Source organism: the organism of the source record quoted next, unplaced genomic scaffold, assembly GCF_019419815.1.
Source record: "Pyrus x bretschneideri cultivar Hongxiangsu unplaced genomic scaffold, Pyrus_bretschneideri_v1 Contig42, whole genome shotgun sequence".
Lineage (NCBI taxonomy): Eukaryota > Viridiplantae > Streptophyta > Magnoliopsida > Rosales > Rosaceae > Pyrus > Pyrus x bretschneideri.
Window position 1 is genome coordinate 3,630,855 of NW_025999746.1, and position 27,092 is coordinate 3,657,946.

The window sequence follows — 27,092 nt, forward strand, 5'->3', positions numbered from 1 at the left end:
CACCTACCATTGTGCACCTCTAAATAAAATCTCTCTCCCTTTCAGTAAGCTTGCCCATGCCCACGAAGCTCCGCTTCCTTTTTTAGCTTCCAAAAATGAAGAATTTGGGAAGTATCTTGCTTTCATAAATCTAACCCACAAAGAATTTGGTTCCATCACCATTCTCTAGCATTGTTTAGCCAATGAAACATTAAACTCTTGAAAATTTCTGAACCCCAAACCTCCATCTTGTTTCAACAAGCCTAATTCCCAGCTAACCCAATGAATCTTTTTATCATCGTTATTTTGACCCCACCAAAACCCAGCTAAAAGAGAGTCAAATTGCTTACAAATATTTGCAGGAAATTTTAAAATATTCTTTGGGTAAACTGGTACAGCTTTGATAAGCACTTCCTTGCCCGCATGTGACAGAAGCTTTTGTTTCCAACCCTGAATTTTCCTCAATAAATGATCTTTAATATATCCCAAAGCTTGGCGGTTTGACTTACCCCAAATTGTTGGTAGACCCAGATAAGTTCCAGGATTATCTACAACTGGCATTCCCAGAATTTCACCCATCTCCTCCATTACATTTCTTAGGGTATTGGCACTGAAATAAACACTTGATTTATTGAGGCTAACTTGCTAGCCCGAAGCAGCACAATAAGCATTTAAAATCTTAACAATGTTCCTGCAATTTTGTTGATTGGTCTGGAGGAAAATCAAAGTATCATCCGCAAAGAACATATGCGAAATGCTTGGACTATTTGAGCTAATTTCTATTCCTTTAACACAATTCAAATCCACAGCTTTTTGAATGAGCAGAGAAAGAACATCACTTCCAAACAAGAATAGATAAGGTGATAGAGGATCCCCTTGTCGAAGCTTATTGGAAGGGAGAAATTTTTGCCAGGCTTGCCATTGATTATGATAGAAAAATCAACCGTAACAACACACTTCATGATTAAATCAATCCATCTTCTGTCAAACCCCATCTTGACCATAATCTCCTCCAGAAAGTCTCATTTCACATGGTTATATGCCTTATTCATATCCAGCTTTATTCCTAACTCAAACTTTCTTTTAGCTCTTCTTAGTTTCATAAAATGGAAAATCTCATGGGCTATCATGATATTATCTTGAATTTGTCGGCCTGTTACAAAAGCATTCTGTATTTGAGAAATTAAATTCGGTAAGAGGGGTTTAAATCGATTGGCAAGGACTTTAGAAGGTACCTTATAAGAGAAGTTGCACAGGGTAATGAGGCTGAATTGAGAAACGGTCTCCGGGTTCGGAACTTTGGGGATCAGCAAGACAATCTGTTTAGAATTTAATTTTTTTAGGGCTAACCTCCCTATTCATAAAATCATTGACAATTCCTTTTACTTCCTGCAAGATTACATCCCAATAGCATTGATAGAATATTCCTTGACATCTGTCAGGCCTAGGTGCTTTCATTCCCCCCATTTGAAACACAGCATTCTCAACCTCGCTAAAACTTTACCTTCATCAACACAACATGAATAGTTTTGAGAATCATTTTGAGTATCTTCTACTCAACACAACATGAATTATTAAAACTTTACCTTGATCAGTAGAATATAGTCAAACCCTTACCACTAAAACTTCCTTACTTTATAATGTTTTGTGATGTTATGAATATGCTTAGCGAGTTTGTGATGTCTCACTTCAGCATGGTGATGTGACCATGGTCTTTTAGTTTGTATTAATTTTAGGTATGTCGCGTCTACTATCTATGTGGTTTGTGGTGATTGGTCATATAGAGATTCTTTCTTACTGATTAATTGTGCGAATTTCTCTCAACAACAACAATTAGTGCTCAAAAAATTCCATACGGTACCCTCTCATTGTATATGCATAACTACGACAATCCAACAAAGCCAAAGTGATTTCTTAGGAATGCGGGACATGGAATTGCGGCAACTGCCTTATAGCATAGGCTCAAACAAGTTCAAGTGAATGAAAATAATGAATGTCCCCTTAGTATTAAAATCTCGATCAATATGAACCATCATATCGGTCACTAGATTGACCAAAGGGTCATTTCACTTTTGGGTTTGAAGAAGTGGGAGTTGGATTTTGTATGTTTCTTTTCATTATTTGGTAGAAACTATGAATTGTGGGACTCGAACAAAATATCTACCTGCCTAGCAAAAAACAAAATATCGACCTGCAGCTCCAAGTATGGTTTCTGGGGTACAATGAGGAACATGAAAGGAATGTTAACTACATTGCAAAAGATGAAGAATTGGTACAGACGAAGAGAAAGAATTGGTAGAGAGAAATAAAAGAGATTGTATTGATGAATTAGAGAAAATCTATACAACTGAACTTAAGGAAATGATAGTTATACAATTCCTTATATAGCCATATATTCTAATTACAATGATACCCTTCTAACTATATTAACAAACTCAACTCCTAGAATAATGCCATGTGGCCTTTTTGTCATATCAGTTATTAAGGAAGAGTTAGAATTTGTAACACTTCAGTATCTAAGGGTTCTCCACCATGTTTTTTCTTGTCTAAAGTCCAAGTGCTGCTTGATCACATTCATGAATATCCTAGACCCTTAACTGAATCTAAGAGATGAAAAGTTAGAAAGATACCACCACTATTCAACTGAAAGTTTAACTCATTGCAATGCAATCGGTTAAAGAGTGAATGTCTTATAAATAATGAAAATTTGCATGACTTATTGTTGTTCATTCTTTGACAATTTGAGCTTTTAAGCGTAATGTATTATTATAACCTTATTTATAAAAGCTCTTGATTTTAATTCTTGTTTCTCACTTAGTTGTTGATCTACAGGGTGCAATGTAAAGTTGACTCTCCATGCATATATAAACGAGTTTGCACTCCATGCATAAAATGAGAGTTCGCACATGAAGAAATGTATAAAATTGATATAATTATTAATCGATTCCTCAACCACTTGAATTTTAGGACGAATGGTTATCTACCAAAAATTAAATTAAAGTCCAATTTGTGAAACACAACTGATAAGGGTTCAATGAGTAACCAAATAAGAGGAATGGATATAGAATCAAAACTAGTGCACAAGTTCCCATTATACATATGCATGCAGACAGCGGAGCCACAGAAAGTGGGGAAAGAGAAAGAGACACACACACACACGCACACTTGTTTGACGCAACCAAGCAACAAGTTAGCTTCCGCCGTAATCGATCAAGAGAAGAGATTAGGAAGGTGATTATGACTTAATAAAGTATTCTCTGATTATTCTCTTGTTATGCTTCCTAAATATAAAAAGATTCTTAATTAAAGTACAATAATATATAGCCTGGTACATGAATCTTCACAGGAAATGGGATTTTGTGAGCAAAAAGTACCGTCAAAACATATCTTATCAGGTTAATCATTTAATTAAGTAGTGACAATTACTTATTATTCCACATAATAATTCTTCATGATTATAGTAATCTTTTTGCCCCATATAATGCATAATGCACTTTCATTATATAATTATGTTCTGACCATGTCTTTGTGTAAAATGTGTAATAAGATATAATAATTAATGTATATTGTTAATTCATTTATATGTCTAATCCACGATTGAATAGCGTACTCTTCAAAAAAAAAAAAAAAAAAAAATAGAAATCGGACTTGAAAATAGTTGTGATTATTGAGAGTTAATTAATCTATCTGTTTGTTCAAAAATAAAAAATAAAAAATCTGTCTGAAGTGTGAGAGATAATTATTAATTAACATGATGCACTGGTTTGGAATGTATGATAGATATCAGTCACTCATCACCACGCCTGGTGGCCAGATTGTTTTTAAAATTAGGAGACAACCACTTAGCTTATGATAATACAGAGCTGTCCTAACTTTTAAATATTGGTAAATATTGGTAATTTGAAATGAATTAAAATTTTGACTAGTTAATTAGGTGTTTGATTGAGACTTCTTCTGATACCAGGCTGAAAATGTATAATAAAAATTACGCTACATGCGTGAACAGAACTTTGAAGTTTTGAAATAGTTTTGGTAAAAAGTTATGAGCCTACGGATTACCAATATTGGTCGCATGAGTACATCCCTTTGTAGGTTTGCCATGATTTTCCATTACATTCCACTTGCTATCAAACACAAATTCCAAATTCAGCCCCAATCACTACTTAAGTACATTGAAAATTCGATACCTACACCTCTCCCCCACTTGGACCAATTAAAAAAGGAAAGTATCACGTTGGTAGGCTGCAGATTAAAACACATAGTACCTAAAGTCATATATAAGTCATTAAGCTCCGAAACTTCTTTATGTAACTGATATTGAATAATACATTAGTTTACACACACAAAAAAAAAGAGTAAACTGTTGCAATAGTCCCTTAACTTTAATTAAATTGGAGCAATGGTCCCTTAATTAAAAATTCATTACCATTGGTCCTTCAACTCATCAAAACGTATAACTATAGTTCTTTTCATCAACTCCGTCAGAATTATGTTAAAATGAGTTATGTTGGAAGGACCATTGCTACAATTGGGTTAAAGTTGAGAGACCATTGCTCCAATTGATTTAAAGTGGACCATTTATTCAGCTAGATTAAAGTTGAGGGACCGTTGATACAATTTTTCTTATTTGACTTTCCATATTTGCTTCTTGATTTAGCCTCACGTGCATGGCACATGACTCAATTTGATCTAACTGGAGATATGGTCCATCAACCTTAACTCAATTGGAGCAATGATTTCTCAACTTTAACACAATTGTAGCAATGGTCATTCCAACATAAATCATTTTAACATAATTCTAACAGAGTTAATGAAAATGATTATAGTTGGACGTTTTGATGAGTTGAGGGACTAATGATAATGAATTTTTAGTTAAGGGATCATTTCTCGAAATAGATTAAAGTTAAGGGACTATTGCCACAATTTACTCAAAAATAATAAAAGAATAAAAGAGGGGGAGGGAGAGGGAGATAGCGGTGGAGATCGAGTGAATTGGTCAGGTTGGACTTTTACATGTTGTCCAATCCAATAAACTTGAGTTGACATAGTTGAAACCCATTTCCACTCAAGAAAATGGGTAAATTAAACTAACCTACCCAAACCTTTCTTAGGCGGGTTGTGTTGGGTGTAAGGGTGATTGGAAACAAGCATTCCAATGCTAATTCAAAAATCTTTCATAATCAAATATTAGTTTTGATTTTGGAATTTTAGATTATCAGAATTTAACGGAATCGGTTTTATCTCAAAATTTTAAAATATAATTCAAATCTCCCTCTCCCTCTCCTTTTTTATTAGTTTTATTAATCGGATTGGTCGATAAACTCACTAAAATGTTCACCCTTCCATAACATGATGAGGTAAGGACATACCTGCTGAATATTGAGAAAAATTCCGGCCAGATACATTTGTAATTCAATTAAAGTACAGTGATTAATTGGTTTTTGTTGAATAATGCAAATTTTTTTATTTTTTATTTTGTTGAATAATCATCGGAAATTGAAAGAAGGGTATTTTTTAATACATGTTTGGGTGGGTGGTGGGATTAAAATGAAAGTCTTCACAGTTCACAGCTTCTGTCACATGTACTTTATGCTCGAGTCATGAAAGATGCCTCCCCTCCAATAGCAAAATTGCAATCGACATCCGAGATTCAGAGTCAATGAGTTAAAGCGCGCACGAAATGTGGCTCATACGTTATATTAGCCATCTTTCCTGTGATCACGATTCACACGGCAGCCCGATCTTTTAGTTCTGAAAAATTAATATAACGTGGTTTTTTTTTTTTTTTTTTTTTTTATAAAAAATTAATAAAAAAAATATATATAAAGCTGGTGATTGATTACAATACTTATTAATACAATTATCATCTAATTATTAGATATAATTCATATGAATATATATAAATTAAAAAATACATTTAAGTAATGTAAATTTTTTATTATTGACTTTTAAATCTATACTTTGTTTTACATTTGAACTAAGGTGAAGCAAGTTGAAGTTCTCAACATTTGTTTAAACTTAACTCTTTATAAGCACATAAAATATTAAATAGGGGATTAGATATAATTCATATGAATATATATAAATTAAAAAATACATTTAAGTAATGTAAATTTTTTATTATTGACTTTTAAATCTATACTTTGTTTTACATTTGAACTAAGGTGAAGCAAGTTGAAGTTCTCAACATTTGTTTAAACTTAACTCTTTATAAGCACATAAAATATTAAATAGGGGAAGTTTCTTCCCATCCTCGCTCTGCCCCCCCCCCCCCCCCCACCAAAAAAAAACCCTCCTTTCTCTCCCATTGTGTGACGAATTTTCAAATCTAAAACGTGAACAACACAAATTGAGTGACATGGAGTATATGTGACTAGTGGGCTTCACACATGGACAATATATTTTGGTACCATGAAAGCAATTGAGATTTCACTAAAAAAAACAATTTATAACATAGTGAGTAGCTCGACTCTTTATAAACTTTGACATGAGAAATTTCTTACACATCCTCACACAAGAATAATATGTTGCACTTATAAACAAAAATTGAAATTTATATCAAGTGCTAAACATGTCAACGAACAAAGGACACTCTTACCTTTAGACCTTGGAGCACTGGTTAGAGAATTGTCATGGAAAACTACAATTCCAACTTTTTAGTTCAGTACTTCTCAAGGTTCTAAAAAACGTTAGGCACTAATCGGGCGGTGGGTTAGGGCCTAGCGCCTAGGCGGATTTAATTAAATCTATTATATTGCGTGTAAATAAGTGTCTGTTTATACTTAAAATATATATAATTTCATCATAAACTACAAAATAAAATGAGATATATATTATGAAATTGGAACATAATGAAAACATGGGGAACAAGCATATAATGTGTGTTCATTTAAGTATTCAACCAGTCTCTTATAATTTATTGAAAAAAATGCAAAATGAAAGTTAGATATTTTCTGCCTAAGTGAGTTGCAGCCTAGGCGGGTCTGAGCGGGCTAGGTGAGTGCCTAGATGGTCTAGGCGAGTGCCAATATAGGTCTAGGCACTCGTTCTTAATTTTGAAACACCTAGGCATTAATCGGGGCGTGGCCTAGGCAGCTCTAGACGGAGATTTTTAGAACAATGGTACTTGTTGATATTGAGGTTACTTTAGGGCATAAAGTTTTTTTTTTTTTTTTTTGTCAAACAAAATTACTTTAATTAAAAAACTAGTACAAGAAAGAGAGACTAAAAAGTCTCTTATAAACAACGGTAGGTAAAGTAAAATGCCCAAGCAAAATAAGAGCTACACCCCAAGATACAACGGGGAACCCACACAAACTTAGACCCGTAGTCAGAAAAAACAAACAACAAAAAACCCTAATATGAAGTAGCATAAACCAAATCGCCACCATCGTCGCCGCCACATCCTCGAAGGAAGCCAAACTCCGAACCAAGAAAGTAGCACCAAATCCAAATCCCCTTCACGAACCCCTGCAAATATATACAACCAAAGTACATATGAATAGAAAGTGAGGTTGAGAGGTATGTAGAATACCCATACTTTGACGGAGGCCACAGAACACTGGGCCTCGATAGGGATTCGACACACTGGTTGGGGCAAGGGAAGTGAGGGAGGGAAATGGATCTGATATCTAATTTTGGATTATAGCCCATAGATCCGAGCACATGATTGGGGTGGAGATGGAATATCACGACTAAAGAGGGGGAGGAAGAAAATTTAACAGACACAAAACAATAAAAACACGCGAAAAACGTCGGATAAAGGGAATGAAGCCCAAATCTGAGACAAGCTCAGAGTTATTGAGACCAAGCTCAAGGAAGACGGAAAGTAGGAAGAGGGAGTGGGAAGTTGTAAGAGGGAAGGGTCAAAGGAGATGAGAAGGGAGGAAAAAAGGGAAAAGGTAGAAGAAAAATGAGGGGAAGAAGAGAGGGAAATGGCAGAGGAGATGGGAGGGAAGGAGAAGGAAAAGTGGGAGGGTGTAGCGGGCTATGAGAAAGAGGGAAGGAGAAGAATATAAGGGTGGGTTGCCACCGACACCCAAGCCAAAGGTTAAGGCTGGCTGCGAAGGAGAATACTAGGTTGGTGTTTCAGCAAAGAGAGAGTTTTTCCCTAGAGAGAGAAACTAGCTGGTCTCCCACATGCTTATTTCTCCCACTTGGTTTATTGATTTAACATACCATCCTTAATTGAATTCTTAGTAACTAGAGCATTTCAAGCGCCAAAATTATAACTACAAGTGCTTATGTGAAAAAATTGGGACTGTACCCTCAATTAATCTTGAAAAGATAATTATCATTATTAAACGCAAAATAATTTTTGCACTTTATGCACCCTCATGTCTTGTTATGATTTTTTTAAAAGAATTTAAGCAAAGATGAATTAATTAATAAGGTAATTTAGCCAAAAGTCAATAAAAACTTTACTATTAAGCCATATATCAATAATTTTTTTTTTTGGACTTAATCAATGATATAGTTTTATTAATTAGGTATAAGTCAATGATAAATGCCACATAGACTTTAAGTCATTATAAATAGTTAGAATTTGACTCTTCTATCATTCTCTCTCTTTCTTTCTCTATGAATGTCATATGGGATCTCATCCATTGATACAAATCCAACGGCCAAAATCACTTATCCTTCCTCTTTTCCCCTCAACTCTTCTTTTCTCCCTTACTTCAAAGCTCTCAACTTCGAATCACCAACTCCCCAAATTCCAAATTAAATTCAACCCCATCTCAAAATCACCACCAACACTGCCACAACCCACCCAACCCACAACCCCCAATTGTTGGTCCATCACCTTACACTCTCCAAAATCAACCTTAGCATCGCCACATCCCTCAATTGCAAGTCCCTCGACCTTAAAATCTCAATAGATGTTGATGAAACAACAAATAGAGGGGTCGTCCAAACCAATGTCTGTTGGTTGTAGAGATCTTTTTCATAACTATGGAAGAATTATAGAGAGAGAAATATCAAAGATGAAAGAGATGTTGAATAAAAAGCTAAAAGAGAAAAGGATAGCGAAAAAATAAATTAGACTTAGAGTACATATGACCTTCAATTGAATTTGGGGTTTGTTAACAGTGGTGGGGTGTGGCTGTGCGAGGGAGAAAAAGGAATTGAGGGGGAAGAGAGGCGGGGGAAGAGCTTTGGCCGTTGGAGTTTTATCCCTATGTAATTGATCTTGAGAGGTCTGAATCCTATAAATAGTTAGAAAATGTATATTCTCTCGCTCTCTCTCTCTCTCTCTCTCTCTCTCTCTCTCTCTCTCTCTCTCGCCCTTTGTTTACATGGAAAAGTCTGCTCAACTTGGAAAAACAGAATCAGGAAATGGACACTACATTGCAATGTTTGAATCCAAATGTAAAAAACGGAACCAAGAAACACACACTGCATTACAATATATGAATCTAAATGTAAAAAATAGAGCCAGAAATTGGACACTACATTACAATGTCTAAATCTATATGCAAAAATCAGGAGTCGTGCAAGGTGTGAAGTGTAGGAGACGTGTGAGTGATGAAAAAAATAGAACTAGAAAACGGACATTGCAACGCAACGTCTGAATCCAAAAGTAAAAATATAACCAGAAAATCCAAATGTACAAAAGACTATGTCAGAGGCGTGTGAGTGATGGCAAAAATGAAACTAGTAAATGAACACTGCAACGCAGTGTCTGAATCCAAATGTAAAAAGCAAAATGAGGAAATAGACATTGTGTTGCAGTGTCTAATCGTATGGACTTATTCCAAATTATAAAACGATGAGAAAATGAGTGTTAGTTGAAGTGGATCCCTGTTGTAGTGGCAGATTTTGTAATTTTTATTTATTTTAAATGCATTTATGTATCACAATACATGATTGATCTATTAACATAAATATTGTTGATCTGTTGTTAATATTGTAACTGTTTATTGATTTTACACAAAGTCACCCTAATTAATACAAGTTGACATAACGAAAGTTACAAACGTTTTCACCCCAGAAATTACTATTCCCGCCAGAATTTGTCAATTTGTCGAGCTTCTCTTCTAATCCCACATGAGAAATGAATAAAGATTTGCAGACGAAGGAGAATATGCAGAAATCATTTCATTATCAAACCAAAAGCTAGGTGATACACGATTACACGGTAGACCACGGTGGATTAGGCAGTGGACTTTGCGAGCATTACGGGAGGCCACTGGCAGTGACTCATTGCGTAGTGCAAAAAAGTGTGAAAACAGTGAAATGCAATGCCCCAATGGCAGCCATTGACTTTCTCCTTCTTAAAATAATGCGCAGAGAGAGAGAGAGAGAGACGGAGAGACAGAGAGGTTGGAGTTTGTACTGTCTCGATTTTCTATATATAAACACACGCCTATGCATTTAAGTCTGACTGCCTCTGAGTTGTATCTCTTTTCTTTCTGCCGTTCACCTCTATTATTGTGCAATCCAATCCTCCTCCTCCTCCTCCTCCTTCTTTTGACCCAAAAAACACTTCGGTTACAATTTCAGTTTCAGTCCTTTTCAAATCGTCTGGACTTTTCTGCTGTTTTGTTGCTCTGGTTTTGAACCTGGATTCTTCGGTTTTCATCATTCTTCCTTAAAAAAAAACTCAAAAAAATCATTCACAGCATGTAATCCAGACTTTTCAATCCAATTCCACAAAACCCATTTCTCAAAAAACCCAAAAAAATTTAAATTTGACTGCTTTTTGTATGAAAAACTAGAGCTTTCCTTTTAGTGGGTACACTGGATTTCATCGTTTCTTCTATCCCTTAGCAAAAAAATTATAAAAAAACTTCAAATTATGTAACTTTGTATCCTTCCGAAACCAAATTCCCAACCCAAAAAACCCAAAAAAGAAAAAAAAAAAAATTAGGTAATTTTCAGTATGTACTATCCATAGCCAAATTGTCGTCCCCCACTCTGGCCACTATCAAAATTCTCGTGTAGAAAAAAAGTTATAAAAATCTTCAAATTATGTAACTCCGAGCTTCTCATTCCCAGAACCCAATTCTCAAAACCATCCAAAAAAAAAAAAAAAAACTATTGTATTTTATCCTCTCTCTTTACCTTAGTTTTGGTTGCTTGAAATGGCGGAATCTGAGCCGGTGACGCCATCGGCGTCGGCGCCGGCGACGCCGGGAACGCCGCTGCCTCTGTTTTCAGAGCCGAGAGTGGATTCGCTGTCGTATGAGCGTAAGTCAATGCCGCGAACCAAGTGCTTGCCTGTGATAGCTCAGACGTGGGGTCAATCTCCCACCTGCTTCAACGAGTTCCCTACTCCAACTGTCTCCCTCAGCCGCAAGGTAATGCATTGCATAAGCAAACCCACACTAAATTCCTATGCACATATTTGACGCTGTCATATGATTGTGTGGTTAGTCGATGTTTAGCCTCGTTTGGTGTCTAGGACCGAACAAGAGCAATTGAAATGGGCTTCTATGTACTGTTTTTTGTTCGATAAACTTATTAATGCCGGGGTTGTACTTATTAAATTGGATAATAGTCGTACATATGATGACTTACAAGTCTCATTTAGAGAACTAGATTAAACTCAATCTCAATCATGTCGAATTGGAGGTATTATCGGGAGATGATTTTTATTGCTTAATGATCTGTTTATGCTTAGTCATTATGTGCATACCAACATTGGTAATGCTAGTTCAGCTTTTAGATTTTAGCTTTAGCTTAGAGTGACTAGGATAGCCAATAAAGGAGAGATTCGATTTCAAATGCATAGACCAGCTAAGACCACAAATCATCTTTAAACAGGTTCTTATTCAAATGTATAAATAACCGTTTAATAATGCAACATTTTATAGTTATAAAATACTTTAGGTATAATTTTTGGCCTACCAATATTTGCTCTCGCTTCAATTTCCTTCTTCTACTTTCTTTGTTTCACATAGAAATCAGATTTCAAATTTTCTGCACTCATTTTGTATCTCGTAACATCTATCATTGATTGATACATATTAATAAACTAACCTTCTTAATTTTTTTGCAATAAACTTAATACTTGTCAATCAATGATAAATACCGCACAAAAAAGCACGGACTAAATGAGTGATGTAAATTTGATCTCTGTAAATCATGGAATTGGTATTCAGCAAACATCGAAAATACATTTTTTTTTTAAGGGAAGAGTTATTAGCATTTTTAAAATCTCATTATACACTCCTCACAAGTGTATTTTTCTTTCTAAATATAAACAATTTAGAATGTAGAATGAGAAATTTGGAATTCCAATAACAATTCTTTTTTTTTTTTTGTATTGAGATAATGAGTTATAGGCTCGAATTTTAATAAGATTAAGAGTGAAATCATTCTTGATATTTGTATATTCAAAAATGTGACCTTGTCAAATAGACACCAGGGGCCACATCCGTATAAATAAAAGGAATTTGTTAGAGAGAGTCTCACGCATTTAACTGCTGCATTTTACATAATTAAAAATTAAACCAACAGTTGAATGGGATAATTCGTTTAATTAAGTTTCTGTCCACCTTTGCTTGGTTGCTAAGTTATACTTGAATCAATAATAGTATCAAAATTAGTAAAGTGTTAATGGTACTCCAAAAATCTTATTCTACACTTCTCATGAGTGTATTTTTCTTTCCATATATAGAAAATTTGGAATGTAAAATGTAATTTTTTGAGTGCCAATAACAATTTCTCAAAATTAAATTATATTCTTAATTCTAACAACAAATTATATGACTTATCTTATTTACTTATGTCACCTCTATTGGTGTTTAAAACGGAGTAGGATTCTCTTCTCTCTTATTTTCATCATCTTCCCTTCTCTTCTCTCACATATTATTTTTTGTCTTATTATCTTTATATAAGATGTTGATATGGTTAAATCGTAACCGTTCAAATAGAATGGGAGAAAAAGAGAGAAAAATTAGGAGATACTCTTATCTCCTCTGTTTAAAACTTGACAAAATTAATTTCATACCGAAAGAAAATATCTTGAATATTGTTTTTCTGCATTATTGCTGGTGCCTCAACAATGACGTATTTATTTTGTTGGGTAGCTGAAATTTATTATTTTCTTATAAATTAATAATACACACATGCTTGGTCGTAAACGTTTTATCCGCAGTATATTATAAAAGGAAAAAATGACTGGTTGTTTTGTCTGTAGTCTATTGTAAAAGCCAAAAACGACTGGTTAGCATTTGACCGCTATCGGTATTGAGTACATGTATTAAAAATGAAGTTCTTTCACCTACTCTATGTACTTTAGCAAACCGTCCTTATGCTATATATATATATATATATATATATATATATATATATATATATATATATAATTGGGAATATACTCGCACATATAACGTCATGCAAGTGTTTGTATTATAGACCTGGATTGTCTGTCCTCACCATTCTATACCCTTCCAATTCTCTTCTATTTTTATGATCACGGTTAAATTATGTCAATATTTTATATTCTTATTGTTTTTTATCTTATTATTTTTATAAAAAAAATCAATATAAAATATTAACGTGACTTAACCGTGATCATAGAATACAGAAGGGGATGAGAAGGGTATAGGATAGGGAAGGCAGACAATCCAAGTCCTTGTATTATATCATAAAAGTATAGCAAATATAGTATGACAACCCAAGTCTATCAGCCCCCAACTGCCTTATTTGAATCACTTTAAAAAAAAATAAAAAAATTCCAGGACGGTTCTTCCGAAAGGTTGTATTTTTGAAGCAATTAATTTATCCACCAAAAACAATTTAAATAATCGCAAAAGAAGAAAAACATAAACTGCATATATATAACAACAAAATTTTTAGATAATAGCAAAAGAACAAAAACAAAAACTGCATATATATAACATATGTCGTTCTCAGTTGTCATCATCACAATATCAACTAATTTTATTTCCCGAAAGTATGCATATGATGCTAATAGAACCATGACTTAAGAATTAATGTCGATGCTTTTCAACACGATCGATAATGCTACTCAAACACTTTCATTTGCTTTATGTTTTGTTGTATATCTATTAGCCAGGATCCATTCACCGTGCTTTGAGGCACTTTTCTAAGGTTCCAACATTTGAAAAAGGCCTTTTTGATGGTGGGCATTACCACAGTAAGTTAAAAAGTAACCCTCCCCTCTCGCTCGAACATGCTCATTGGTCAAAAGCTTTGTTTGTTACACATAAAATATGTATGCACTAAAGCTACTGGGGTTAGCTCAGCGGCTAAGTGGATCTGGTGATGAATAAGTTGTTGAGATTTCAGGTCGAGCAACGGTCCATAACTAATCATATATATTGATATTGTTTCAACTTAACTATCTGTACAACTCAGTATGTGTTGGGTTTTATAATCAAAGACCTCAATCTTATTAAAAATAAAACTATTCAATATGAGTTGTAATTTGTTGAGAAATTTCTGAAGTAGGACTTTATTCTCTAACACAAGAGGTCCAGGGTTTGAAACCCTTTAATAAGAGAGGCACTTTGATTAAACCCTTTACATTATACATATTAGAATACGAATACGAATTTAAAAACTCGTCCAACTGATAAAATTAGGGAAATCAGCCTAAACCCAATTAACCATGAGTGGAGAAGTTCGCAACGTTAGTTATATACCGTAACACAAAACAAAACATTCCTGATGTGGGATAATAACTGGTTTTGTTTAACAATATGTATCACATGTAGGTAGGAGCTGAGTTCGTAGGAACCTTCATCTTGATGTTTGCAGCGAGTGCTGGACCAATCGTGAACCAAAAGTACAACGGAGCGGAGTCCTTGATCGGAAACGCAGCATGCGCAGGGCTTGGTGTGATGATTGTGATTCTCTCCACAGGCCACATCTCTGGTGCACATCTAAACCCATCTCTCACCATTGCGTTTGCCGCCCTGCGACACTTCCCATGGGTTCATGTCCCTGCCTACATCGCAGCTCAGGTTTCGGGCTCCATTTGCGCCTCGTTTACTCTCAAAGGGGTTTTCCATCCGTACATGTCCGGCGGAGTCACGTTGCCTACTGTGAGCACTGGCCAGGCTTTTGGACTTGAGTTCATCATCACTTTTAATCTCTTGTTTGTTGTCACTGCTGTTGCAACTGACACTCGAGCGGTATGTAAATATATCAACCTCATATATATTAATACAATTTGATTGTTCATATCACATATTCTTATTGACTAATTTCAAATATAATCTGTCTTTCTAATGCGCTTGGGATTTGGTGACATGCAGTTGGGAGAGTTGGCTGGTTTAGCAGTTGGGGCTTGTGTCATGCTAAACATTCTTATGGCAGGGTTAGTACTTAATGTCTCTCTCTCTCTCTCTCTCTCTCTCTGTGTTTATCCTTCTTAATCCTATCTCTCTCTCCCTCTCTGTTTATCCTTCTTAATCCTATCTCTCTCTCCCTGTCTGTTTATCCTTCTTAATCCTATTTATCTACTATTGGAGTGCTTTGTGATTTAGTTATATTTATGACGTTTGATAACCATTTAAGTTTTAGTTTTATGTTCTCATTTAAAAAAAGAAAAGAAAAAAAGAGTCACTTAGTACTATAGTCTAGTAGCATTTAATTTTATTTGTAAGTGAGAGGTTTTGTGTTCAATTCTTGCCAAAGACCAATTGGAATCACATTATTACTAGGTTATTGTGAGGCTTAGCGCACTCTCCTGCTGCTGTGTGTTTGTTGCACCGGACTATCTCATACTAAACTAGCTTTTGGGACTAAACTAGACTGACTTAGTGAAGTGGATTAACTTTTGGGACTAAATTGGACTGATTTAATTAAGTGTTTGATGTAGTGCCAGACTAAGATGCAGGGCTAATATTATATTATATGATTTATACCTCTTAAAATTTTATTACAAATTTAATCAAATACTAATATTTTATAATATTTTACCTTTTTTATTCTTTCTAGAATCATCTTCTTTCTACTTTTTTTTCTTTGTTCGACATCTTCTCTTTGTCTAAACCTTTCATTTTCTCCGCCCACTGTTTACCTCCTTTCTTTGTACCTCTGTATTCTCCCATCTCCTTTGTTTCTTCCAATCCACCTCAAATCATCAAATCACTCTGGCCTCCTTATTTTTCAATGTTTGAAACATTGTATTTATTTTGTTTTGCCTCAATGAAAACGGCATGGTGCGGGTGCTAGAGTTGCGAGTAGCGGAGAGAGCTGAAATCAGAGTTCGTTTTGGAATCCTAAGTTCTTAATATCTCTGTTTTTTGGGTCTGATTCCAGTTCAATCTACGAAAATGGAGAACCCATTTCCCATATCGATCAGGTGTTCCTTTGTGAAGCAAAGAGGCGAAATTTAGGTTGTGGGTTTGTCGGGAAGCAAGTGAAGAAGAAGTAGATGGGAAGGGCGAAGCGGGGGGAGACAAAGCGGAGCTAATTGGCCTTTGTAGACCGCCCAATTTTCGAATTTTGGAGGGTCTCGCTAGACCTGACAATTTCTTACACGAAACACACGAAAATAATGGGTTTCATGTTAACATGGTAAAAACCCGTTAATAACCGGTCCTTAACATAATTACACGAAAGTGACATGCATATAATCTGTTTCGATACGATAAGAAAAAGGTTATTTTGAAATTTTAATCTCTGATTATTAAAGAATAAATTTAGGCTAATTTTTTTTAAAGTAAATTTTTTAAAAGAAAAATTATGTAAACCATCCTAATTTAATTTTATAAATATTTTAACCTTAAAATATTTAAATTTCAACAAATATTGAAAAATCATTAACTGACACCATGAAACTCATGAAACACTATGAAAAAAATATGAAACACATAAAAGAAAATTGTTTTAATTACTTTAGCCGTTGGTTTTAAATTTGGACCGTTAGATATTTTTTTAACTGTTGGATTTCATCAAATTAAATCTTAAACGTTGGATTTAATGACTTTATAAATATAAAACTAAAAAAAATTGACATATATAGTGGGCCAACTCCACTAACATAGGGATGAATCCTAAGCTAAATTTGGCCCATAAATGAGTTTTGAGTTTTAACTCATATTTGCCTCAAGCTTTAGAGCAAATTGGGGTAAGTTTAGAACCTAAAATTTGAGTTTTACTTTAAGGGTTGGAATAGGTCTAAGAAAACTTACTATAAAATACAATAGATATAGTGGATATGTATTTATTGTTTATTAATTATTATTGTATTATTATTCTATATAAATTTTAAAAATTTAAGTTTTATTTATTTATTTTTACAGTGTATTATAGGCAAAAAGTGAGATTAAAACATTATAAAACACATTAAAAATAAAAATATCAAGTAATTTAAAAATACCGAATACATTAAAAATTTATAATAATTCATTTAAAGTGCAAAAAATGTGAAAAAAATATGCAAATGCTCATAATCGCATTCTCTACGCTTTGAGGATGGGTACATCGTAGTTTGAATTTTTAAAACCATACAAACCCTCATGAATAGTATTTTATAGGAGTTCAAAATAAATAAAATTCATAATCATTAATGTATAAATCTGAAAAATGTGAAAACATATATAAATACTCGTGATTGCATCCTCTATGCTTAGGCGATGGTTACATGATCGTTTAGATTTTTAAAACCCTCCAAATCTCATGAATATTGTTTTTTTATTTGAGTGCAAAATTGACAAAATTAATAATAATTATTGTAGAAGTGTGACAAATGTAAAAAAAAAAAAAAAAAAAAAAAAAAAAAATATATATATATATATATATATATATATATATATATATATATATATATATACAATCACTTGTAATGACAAGCTTTACAACTTTCATGAAAGAGTCAACTCCAAAATTTGACACCATAATCCATAAACCTTAGATTTAAATTTAACCGTCCATTAACGTGTACACTTTATTCTACTCACCGAATTTCATTTTTTAGATTTTCTTTTTTGAAAAGAGATATTTAGCGGATATAGAAAACTGAATGGTTCAGATCGTTGATATGACATTCCGATATTTATAGTTAACATATGAGTTGATGTTATATAGTTTCTAGAGAGTTTATAAACTTCGAGCTATATTTTCACTAATGGTAAAACTCTGAACGTAATATCAACGATATGAATCGTTCATCTTCCTGCATCCTCTAAGAGATCATGTTTTTAAAAAAGAAAATCTGAAGAAAAAAAAATTTTTTTGGTGAGAACAAAATATAAACGACAATCAACGGTTAAATTTAGATCTATAGTTTATGGATTATGGAAAACCTTAGTGAAAACATCGTCAATGTAACCCTTGAAGACAATAAATCATGCCAAAGTTCCAATACCATTTCCCTTGACGATTGATGAAAATTGAAGGGTTTTATTGTAAAAAACGTGCAAGATTCCTTAACCTTGAAACGCGACTCCCTTCATTCAGCATATCTTTGGGTTGGAGGGTGGGCAAGTTGGTAGTTCCCATAGAAATCAAGAGTTGCATGACTCATTCATCATCCTCATTTTGGCATAACATCTCATATTTAAAAGGAAAAAAAAAGGGTAGTGTGTGTTGTTTTTGTTATCATCTTCGCATTTAGCTCCTACACTCAAAAAGTTTCAAAAGATAAAAGATTCCAAGCGGAATGTAGTACTGAAAATTATGGTTGTGTTTTGGCGTTGGCAGGCCATCTAGTGGTGGTTCAATGAACCCGGTGCGTACTCTCGGCCCTGCTGTCGCTGCCGGAAACTACACCAAGTTGTGGATATACCTCGTGGCTCCTACCCTAGGAGCTCTCGCCGGGGCAGGTACCTATACAGCTGTGAAGCTTCGAGAAGATGAGGTGGATGCACCTGTGCGCATGGCCAGGAGCTTCCGTCGCTAGTGCAAAACAAAGGCAAGCATATTTAGAACAATAATCTCTTGTCAAATAATTTTTCATGTTACGTTACTCAACTGTTCATATTTATAATATAAAATAACAGTATGATAATGTAACATGCGAAGGGAATGACAGAAGAATATTACCCTAGTATGCTTAGTCCTTTTCATGATTTGTATGATATGATGTGATGTGAAAGCTTCAGACAAAGTTGTATAAGGAATAAAGGGTAGGGTGGGAGATATATGTAAGATGTGACGGAAAGTCTTCGCGCCCTGGCCCATTGGCTTTTCACTGTACAGTAGTGTGTGCTTGGTTGGTATTGGCCATCAACTCTCAGAGGGTCATTGTCTGATCGGACGCTCCTGCGAGAGGACTTTGGATTGGCTCTGTTTGTTTGCTTTATTTTTCTGGGTTTGCAAAGTGACTTTATGTAAAAAACTGCACTATATATGATGCATGGTTTGATGAATAAAAACTTAATGTGTGTAATATAATGCACTCTGATGCATTATTTGATTTGGTATATTAATTATCGATAAATAAATTAAATGCACTGTGATGCATGGATGTATGGTTGATGGTTTGATCTGCCGACCATATCAATTATACTATGATGAAGAAAGAACTAAATCAGGTACGTGCAGACGAGGAGGGACGTAGCTAATATCATTTCAGTTACCCGGTTTAGGAAGTTTAATATTCCAAGTGTAGTATTAGTTGAAGAAGCTGAGCTTCCAGTATAAAATCAATTGATAATATGGAGAGTAGTCACATGTAACGTCAATTTTTTCCTTGATGTGAGATTCATATGCTCAACACATCCCTTCACATGTAACAAGTTTTCAAGCCTAACACATAAACAACACATATTGGATGATATGGAGCACGTGTAGCCATCGTGCTTCACACATAAGATAACATGCTCTCATACTATGAAGAAAATTAAGGTTTCACCATAAAACTTATTGGCAATATGAGAAGTAGTTCAATTACTTATTAACACATGCAAAGTTCCTTATTTCTTCGATGTAAGGTTTCTAAAATTCCAAAATTATTTTTCTAAAAGAGAATTAAAAAATGATTTGATGTAATATTCTAGTTAAAGTTTGCGAACTATTCTGGGTAACAAGTTCTTCAAACACCTATTTTTTATTTCTCACACACCTTTCTTAATTTCTGATCGTCATATCAAATGAATTAAAGAATATCAAATGACAAAATTTAAGGTCCTTAATTAAGTGTATTAATAGCACCACCATAGTAAATGTGTTAAGGCCCTTAATTAAGGGTGGTGGTGTTGGAGTTGCTGGTGATAAAGTGATGGGTTGGGGAATCAAGATCCTCTTTGTGAGGATCCTTGGGTTGGGGAATCAGGATCTTCTTTGTGAGGATCCCAAAGATCCTTTAATCGTATACGTTCATCGTACATTATGCAGTCAAAAATCATTTAAAATTTTTTTTATTTAAAATTGAACACAAACAGTACCTGACAAAAACTGACTACACGATTTACGATGAACGAACACGATTAAAAAATCTCAAAGATCCTTACAAAGTGGATCCAGAGAGAATCCTCATTTTGGGTTGGGGATGGTGGTCATATGACACGATGGCGGCGGTGGCCAATTGTTCACCAAATGTTGGGTTAAATTGCAATTTAAGCAAAAGTCAAAATTTTCAAATTGGCATACACTAATTTTTTTTTTTTTAATTTAAGAAAAACCCGTATTACTTAGAACATTTTTAAATTTTAACAGTAAACTTAATGAATGAGACAGGATCCCAGGGATCCTTTAATCACATTTGTTCATTGTACATCGTGCGGCTAGTTTTTGTCAAGTACTGTTTATATTCAATTTTAAATAAAAAAATTTACAATGATTTATAATCGTACGATATACGATAAACGAATGTGATTTGAGGATTCCCGGAATCCTCACAAAGAGAATTCGGCAGAATCCTCACTCTTAATGAACATCGATAACTTCAACAAACCAATCTCATAATCATGTATAACCTCACTCGAGATCTAGTTATGTCAACAAAACTAATTCATCCAAGCACGCTTTTGTTATACTTGTACAACCTAGCTCGATATATGCATACTACATAACTCTTGATGTAATTATATTCCTCTGAAAAATGTTAGAGGTGTCAAATTACCCCCAAAAAACACCAAATACACCGTCGTATGATCCAAATGTTGGATTTTAAATATAATACTAAAATTGGGTTTTCATCACAAATTCTCCACAATATATGCTAGAATTTTGTCTTTTGAATTTCAGTACATAGAGAATGGCAAGAATCTCCCTAAAAAGTTTTGGTTTTTTCTATATTTCTAAAAAAAAAAAAAAAGTATTAGCTGGTGGCTTCCCACGGCAATCCACCCTTCTGGGAGCCAAGAAGACTCACATGGGCATTTTAGTCTTCCTGTGACCACCATCGTGTGATTCACCAGCACTAAAAACTGAACTTCATCCCTAAAAAGTTTGGTTCAATGCTAGTAGATTGCACATGGTATAAGGATAGTGAACAATGTAGAAAGGAACAGGACGGAGACATGGTTGCTAGCGTGAAATCTTTTGGAACAAGCAACATTAGTAATGAATCTCATGACTCATCTTACTCTGCTTTTTCTGGTAGATGATTCCGAACAAGTTATTTGAATTTTTTTTTTTCAAGGTTTTTATCACAAATGGTCTTTGAAATTAACCTCATCAATCAAGGTAGTTCCTGAATATTAACCCAACGAATCAATGTCGTCCTTCCATCAGTGTTCCATCCAAATTAACTTTAAAAAGGGTCACACAACCAATTTTTCACGGTAAAATGACCAAAATAACCCTGTTACTTATAATTTGACTTACTACCTTTCTTTTCCTTTCTCAGTCTTCACTTTTCTCTCCATTTTTTTTCATGGATTTGATGCTAAACCTAAAATAAAAACAAAAAAAAGTGGGAAATTTCAATTTTTTTTATTATCACGTAAAAAGAATTCTACCAAAAACTAAAAGAATAAAATAATCAAGTGCCCAACCAAATTATTCTTTTTCTTTCTTTTTTTCTTTTTTTTTTTTTTTTTTTTGTGGAAACCTCAACATTACGAGGGAAATTTTATTGATAGCGAAAAAAGAAGTTACACCGACTCAGGGGGGATATAAACCTTACCCCTCATAAAACAAGGATAACAAAAACAATACACGAAAAAGAAGGGGGGACATAAACTGTACCCTTCTAGAAATGAAAACAAGAGAGATGCAAAGAAAAGAGGGGGGGGGACATGAAACCTAGCACTTTTAAAACCAAACCTAAAGGTCTAAACCTACAAAACAAGTTGAGCAACACCACAAAGCTAGGGAAAAAGAAAAAAAAGTGAGACAAACCTGGATGCCAAGATGCACATTAATTTGAGAAGCGGTAGCCAGGCAAGCCAACATAGTCCGAAAACAATGTAGCACGAGCCACTGGCAGAGGAAAATCATGCCAAGTTAAAATCGGAGAAGACAAGCCCATGTTAGCAAAATTGTTCGCAACAAAATTTCCTTCTCGATATATGTGAGATGAGTAGAAAGTCATTTTCCGAATGCGATTCAAACAAATAGACCATTGCGTATGAAGAGGTTATGGAGGATCAAAATCAGATGATTGAAAAGCATAAATAACACTAGAGCTGTCACTTTCCAACCAAAGACAATACCAACCCAGTTGATATGCAAGCTCTACACCAATAATAATTGCAGATAATTCTGCAAAAAAAGAGTTGCGATAACCAATCCATTGGCAGAAACCACCAAGAAAATGACTATGGCAATTTTTGAAAACTCATCCACAAGCAGCAGAACTGGGATTTTCTTTAGATAAACCATCTATATTAAGTTTAATACAAGGAAACCAAGGAGGAGACCAAAGGACAAGAAGAATAGTAGGTGCCTTGCGAGAGATAGGTTGGATCCCCATCGAAGAGATGATTCAAGTGTCAAACTCTGAGAGTAACCAGGAATAAACCTTCCACCATGAACAATCGCAAAATTGATAGACATGCAGAGACGATGAAAACATACTGGTCGACTTTCAAAAATAAACTTATTTTGAGCCTTCCAAATAGCCGCAATAGTAGAAAGACCGGAAAAAATCTAGAGATTGTGTAACTATTGGAAAAAGGGCTTGCGTGCATAGATATCCCAAAAAACATCCAAAGAATCTAAAAAAGGCAAAGAGGTACCAAAATGGCATGCTAACCACCTCCAAAGCTGCCTAGATATCCGACACCCGAAGAAAAGAAGAGTAGTAGATTCTTCAGAATTACGACATAAACAACAAATGGATGCCAAAGACATACCACATCGTTGAAGCACACCCTCAGTAAGAAGTTTATCATGAAAAAGCAGGCAAGCCAAAATAGATAGCCGTGGCTGAATAAAATGTCGCCAAATAACCTTAGCCCAAGTACAATCACTACATTTCCTTCCAATAAGCTGATAACCAAAAGAAAAGGAAAACTTCCTAGTAGGTAAGGGCTCCCAAATCAATTTATCATCCTCAACATTTAAGGGTAAAGGTAGACATAAAATTTGTTGCACCACAGAAGGGAATAAATTTATAAAATAATCTGGGAAAGACCACCTTTATGCTTCAATAACATCTGAAACCCGAGAAAGAACCTTAGGTGAAATGACCAAAGATAAACAAAGGCTAATAATAGGTTCATCCAATCATTTGTCAAACCAAAAGGAAACGGACCTCCCATCACCAATAATCCAACGACTATTATTATTCAGAATGGGCAAAGCACGCTTCAGACCATGCCACACAGAAGACCATAAATAAATATTTTGTTTTTTTGGAAGGCAAAAGAAGAAGACGCTGACGAGCAAAAGAACCCCACAGAGAAGAGGATTGTAAAGCATCTTATCCAAAACTAAGCAAAGCTGTCAAGTTTAAAGAAGCTAAATCACGAATACCAAGCCCACCTTCATTTTTAGGTCCACACACCGTACTCCAATCAACAGTTTCCAACTTCCAGAAAGCTAAATCCCCTGACAAATAAAATTCCTTGCGCAAGCAAAAAGATGTTTTAAAAGGCAAGATGGCAATTGATAAACTGAGAAATTATGGAGGAACAAGCTTTGATAAACAAACTGCACTAATTGAAATTGTCCAGCCATTAAGAGAAGTTTCCTTTCCAACCTGAGAGGAGGGCTTGAGCCTTTGTCAACCAAAGCTTGAAAGTGAATTCTCTTTGGCTTACCACGAAAAATGGGTACCACAAGATAAGTGAAAGGAACAACACCTAAACGAAAGCCAAGGTGTCTTGAGACATGCACTCTATGATGAACAGAGGATGAGCCATGATAAAAAGTACTCTTAATTGCATTAACAAGTTGCCCTGATGCACAACTATACTTATCCAAGAAATTTCGAAGAGAACGAAGAGTTCGAACATTCCCACAACAAAAAAATTAAAAGATCATCAGCATATAACATATGAGTAAGAGGGCAACAACCTCGTGGGGCTGAAATAGTAGTAATCCGTCCAGTAAAGAAAAGTGAAGGTAAACCTGTGCTTAGAGCTTCCTCCACTAGGTAGAAAAGAAGTAAAGAAAGATGATCACCCTAACGTACCCCCTGGGAGTAAGAGAAAAACCTATGCGGTGTGCCATTTACCAAAATTGAAAGACGAGTTCATTGTAATAAAACATGTACCCAATCTACAAAGATGTGTGAAAAACATAAGGTAGAAAGCACATGGAGAAGAAACTTCCATTTCAATGTATCAAAAGCTTTAGCGATGTCAACTTTTATGACTATGTTACCACCAAAAGCCTTTTTGTCCATAAAATTGAACCCTTCTGAAACGCCCTGATACAATCAGAAATACATCTACCTTTTAAAAATGTTGTTTATTGAGGAGAAATAATGTGAGTGGCAATTGGGCTGAGGCGATCAACAATAATATTTGGAATAATTTTGAATAGAAAGTTAGCAAGAGCAATAGGCCGATATTGAGTAAAAGTGGCAGCCCCATCAACTTTAGGGATAAGCACCACAAAATTGCAATTAGCATTCAGATAAAGCCATCCACACTTAAAAAAATCTTGTACAAAAGCAATAACATCCAAACCAATAATATCCTAGTATGATTGATAAAAAGAACCAGAAAAACCATCAGGTCTCGGAGCGCTGGAAGGATTCATAGAAAAAACAACACTTTTAATTTCTTCAGCTGAAGGTAAGCAAGAAAGAGAAAAAATTTCCTCTTCACTAACCATAGGTGTAATTACACCACAAACATCTTCAATTCTAGTTGGTGCGGACGGAGAATTATATAAAGACTAATAAAATTTTACCACATGATCAACAATAGCAGTATAGAAGCAAGTACATTATCATCATTGAAAAGAGTAACAATCCTAGAAGAAGAATGCCTACCTCGAGCATAAGCATGGAAAAAAGCAATATTACGATCACCCTCAGTAAGCCATTTAGCTCGGGCACAATCACGCTAGAAAACTTCTTGCATTCAAAGAGCATCGAGGACATCCGTCTTAGACACAACTTCCTCATTAAACCTCTCTTCAGATTCCCATTAGAAGAAATAATATTTTGGATATTATGAAGTTTTTCCTTAGCAATAGTGACATTTTGTGGACATCGCCAAAAACATTAGAGTTCCAATCTCGAAGACAACGCTTAAGGGCTTTAAGCTTTTCCAACATAACAAACATGGGACACCCATAGGCAACAGTTGATTGCCAACACTTAGCAAATAAACCATAAAATCCTGAATGTGAAAAACTGAAAGTAATAAATGATAATGTAACAGTTGTTATGTCCATATAGCTATCAAATACAATTGGGAATGTGGAAGCGATGCTTTCGTTTTGAGCAAAGCTATCAGATACAATGAATCTGTAATAATGTAAAAAGCTGTGCAAAAAACCAACATACTTGAGCTAAAAAATAACTAGTGAAACAAAATCAGTTTAACATTTCCAAATTAATCTTAGTTACATAATTGCCAAATATCTTCAAGTTTATATCAACAACAAAATACCAATCCAAGATACACGTTGGGCACTTACAAAATACATCCAATCCACCAGCAAAAAGTATACATGTTAAACATAACTCAAATTTGCACAACATCCATCTAAAATTCAAAATTAAACCATATGACAACAAAGTTTCCCAATGTGCTCCTCACATATTTGTAGACTCTCAAAACCTCCATGGCCTTCCTCTCTTGGGAGGTGACTTAACCCTCTTCTTGCTTCCTGGTGAATTGCTTGTTGATATAACTACCTATTTTAAGTCAACCACTCTATCTTAGTTTCAAATAGTACACTTATTTTACCCTTAAAGATATTATAAGCAAGGATGTTGACAAGCCTTTTCCCTTGTTTGTGAGTTATGCGGACAAGTAGTGATTTATTGAACTTGGGGTTGTGAAGTACTTGTTGCTTGCTCTTTCCTTTTGGGCTACACATTTAACAACTGATGCGAGATTTATACGCACACAAATTAAACCCTCTTTTTGTCAATTGTAGTATAAGTATAAGTAGGGATCGTTCTGGACCGGGGATTAGGAGGGATTGTTAATCTCTTGGAAACTGACTCAAAAACGTAAAAACAAGATAAAACACTAAACTAGACTCAAAGAATGTGAAACTAAACGTTAAAACACTAAGACAAACCAAAAGACTCAAAATGCTTTAAAAACACAAACTAAATTGATTTCTAACTAAATTGAACAATTAAGTAAAGGGGGATTGGATTTGGACGGATTTAAACTAAAAATGGAAACTTGGAAATAAAACAAATTGTAAATATGGATTTGACGGAAATGAACGGATGGGAAGCTAGCTAAGGGGTTCATCTCCACATATGTTATACTTGCATACAAAACGATGTCTAATTGCTTTTCAATAAACCATGAATTCTCAACGCCCCGGGTTAATTAGGTCCGCTTAAATTAACCGTCAAGTTTTCCTTAAGTTAATGAATTGGATGATTGCATACGACAATCCAAAGCATTCCTCACAAGTTCCCTACATGAATTGCATAATAGAGATACAAGAAAGAATCATTAAGCATCATGAAAACTATAAGTGTTGACGAGGCATTCGTTACTATGATTGCATGAAACTTATGCCAAGAATATGTTTAACACGATTGTTTATAAGCAACCTCCACTACTTGTGAATATAAGTTCATAACTATTACGTGAAACTCACTTATATTCTAGCGTCAAATTCATGCATGAAAATTAAGCGTTCATTCTTAATAA

General features: G+C 34.6%; 1 protein-coding gene across 2 annotated transcripts; it reads left to right on the plus strand.

The window, feature by feature from the left end:
• Positions 1-11,003: 11,003 nt before the first annotated feature.
• LOC103962656 (probable aquaporin NIP5-1) lies at positions 11,004-19,291 on the plus strand. 2 transcript variants are annotated; one of them, XM_009375402.3, is made up of 5 exons: positions 11,004-11,279; positions 14,667-14,826; positions 14,911-15,086; positions 15,210-15,271; positions 18,604-19,291. In XM_009375402.3, the coding sequence occupies exons 1-5, from the start codon at positions 11,064-11,066 to the stop codon at positions 18,800-18,802; spliced, it is 813 nt and encodes a 270-aa protein (XP_009373677.2). In that variant the 5' UTR covers positions 11,004-11,063; the 3' UTR covers positions 18,803-19,291. The 2 variants fall into 2 exon arrangements, with proteins under 2 accessions (XP_009373677.2, XP_009373676.2); XM_009375401.3 differs by having other exon boundaries at positions 14,667-15,086.
• The last annotated feature ends 7,801 nt before the right edge of the window (positions 19,292-27,092 follow it).

Excerpts from the sequence above, each read along its gene's own strand:
- LOC103962656 (XM_009375401.3), top strand. The coding sequence starts at position 11,064 with ATGGCGGAATCTGAGCCGGTGACGCCATCGGCGTCGGCGCCGGCGACG. Across the intron at positions 15,087-15,209 it reads TTGCAACTGACACTCGAGCG|TTGGGAGAGTTGGCTGGTTT; the intron begins GTATGTAAATAT and ends GGTGACATGCAG. Across the intron at positions 15,272-18,603 it reads CTAAACATTCTTATGGCAGG|GCCATCTAGTGGTGGTTCAA; the intron begins GTTAGTACTTAA and ends TGGCGTTGGCAG.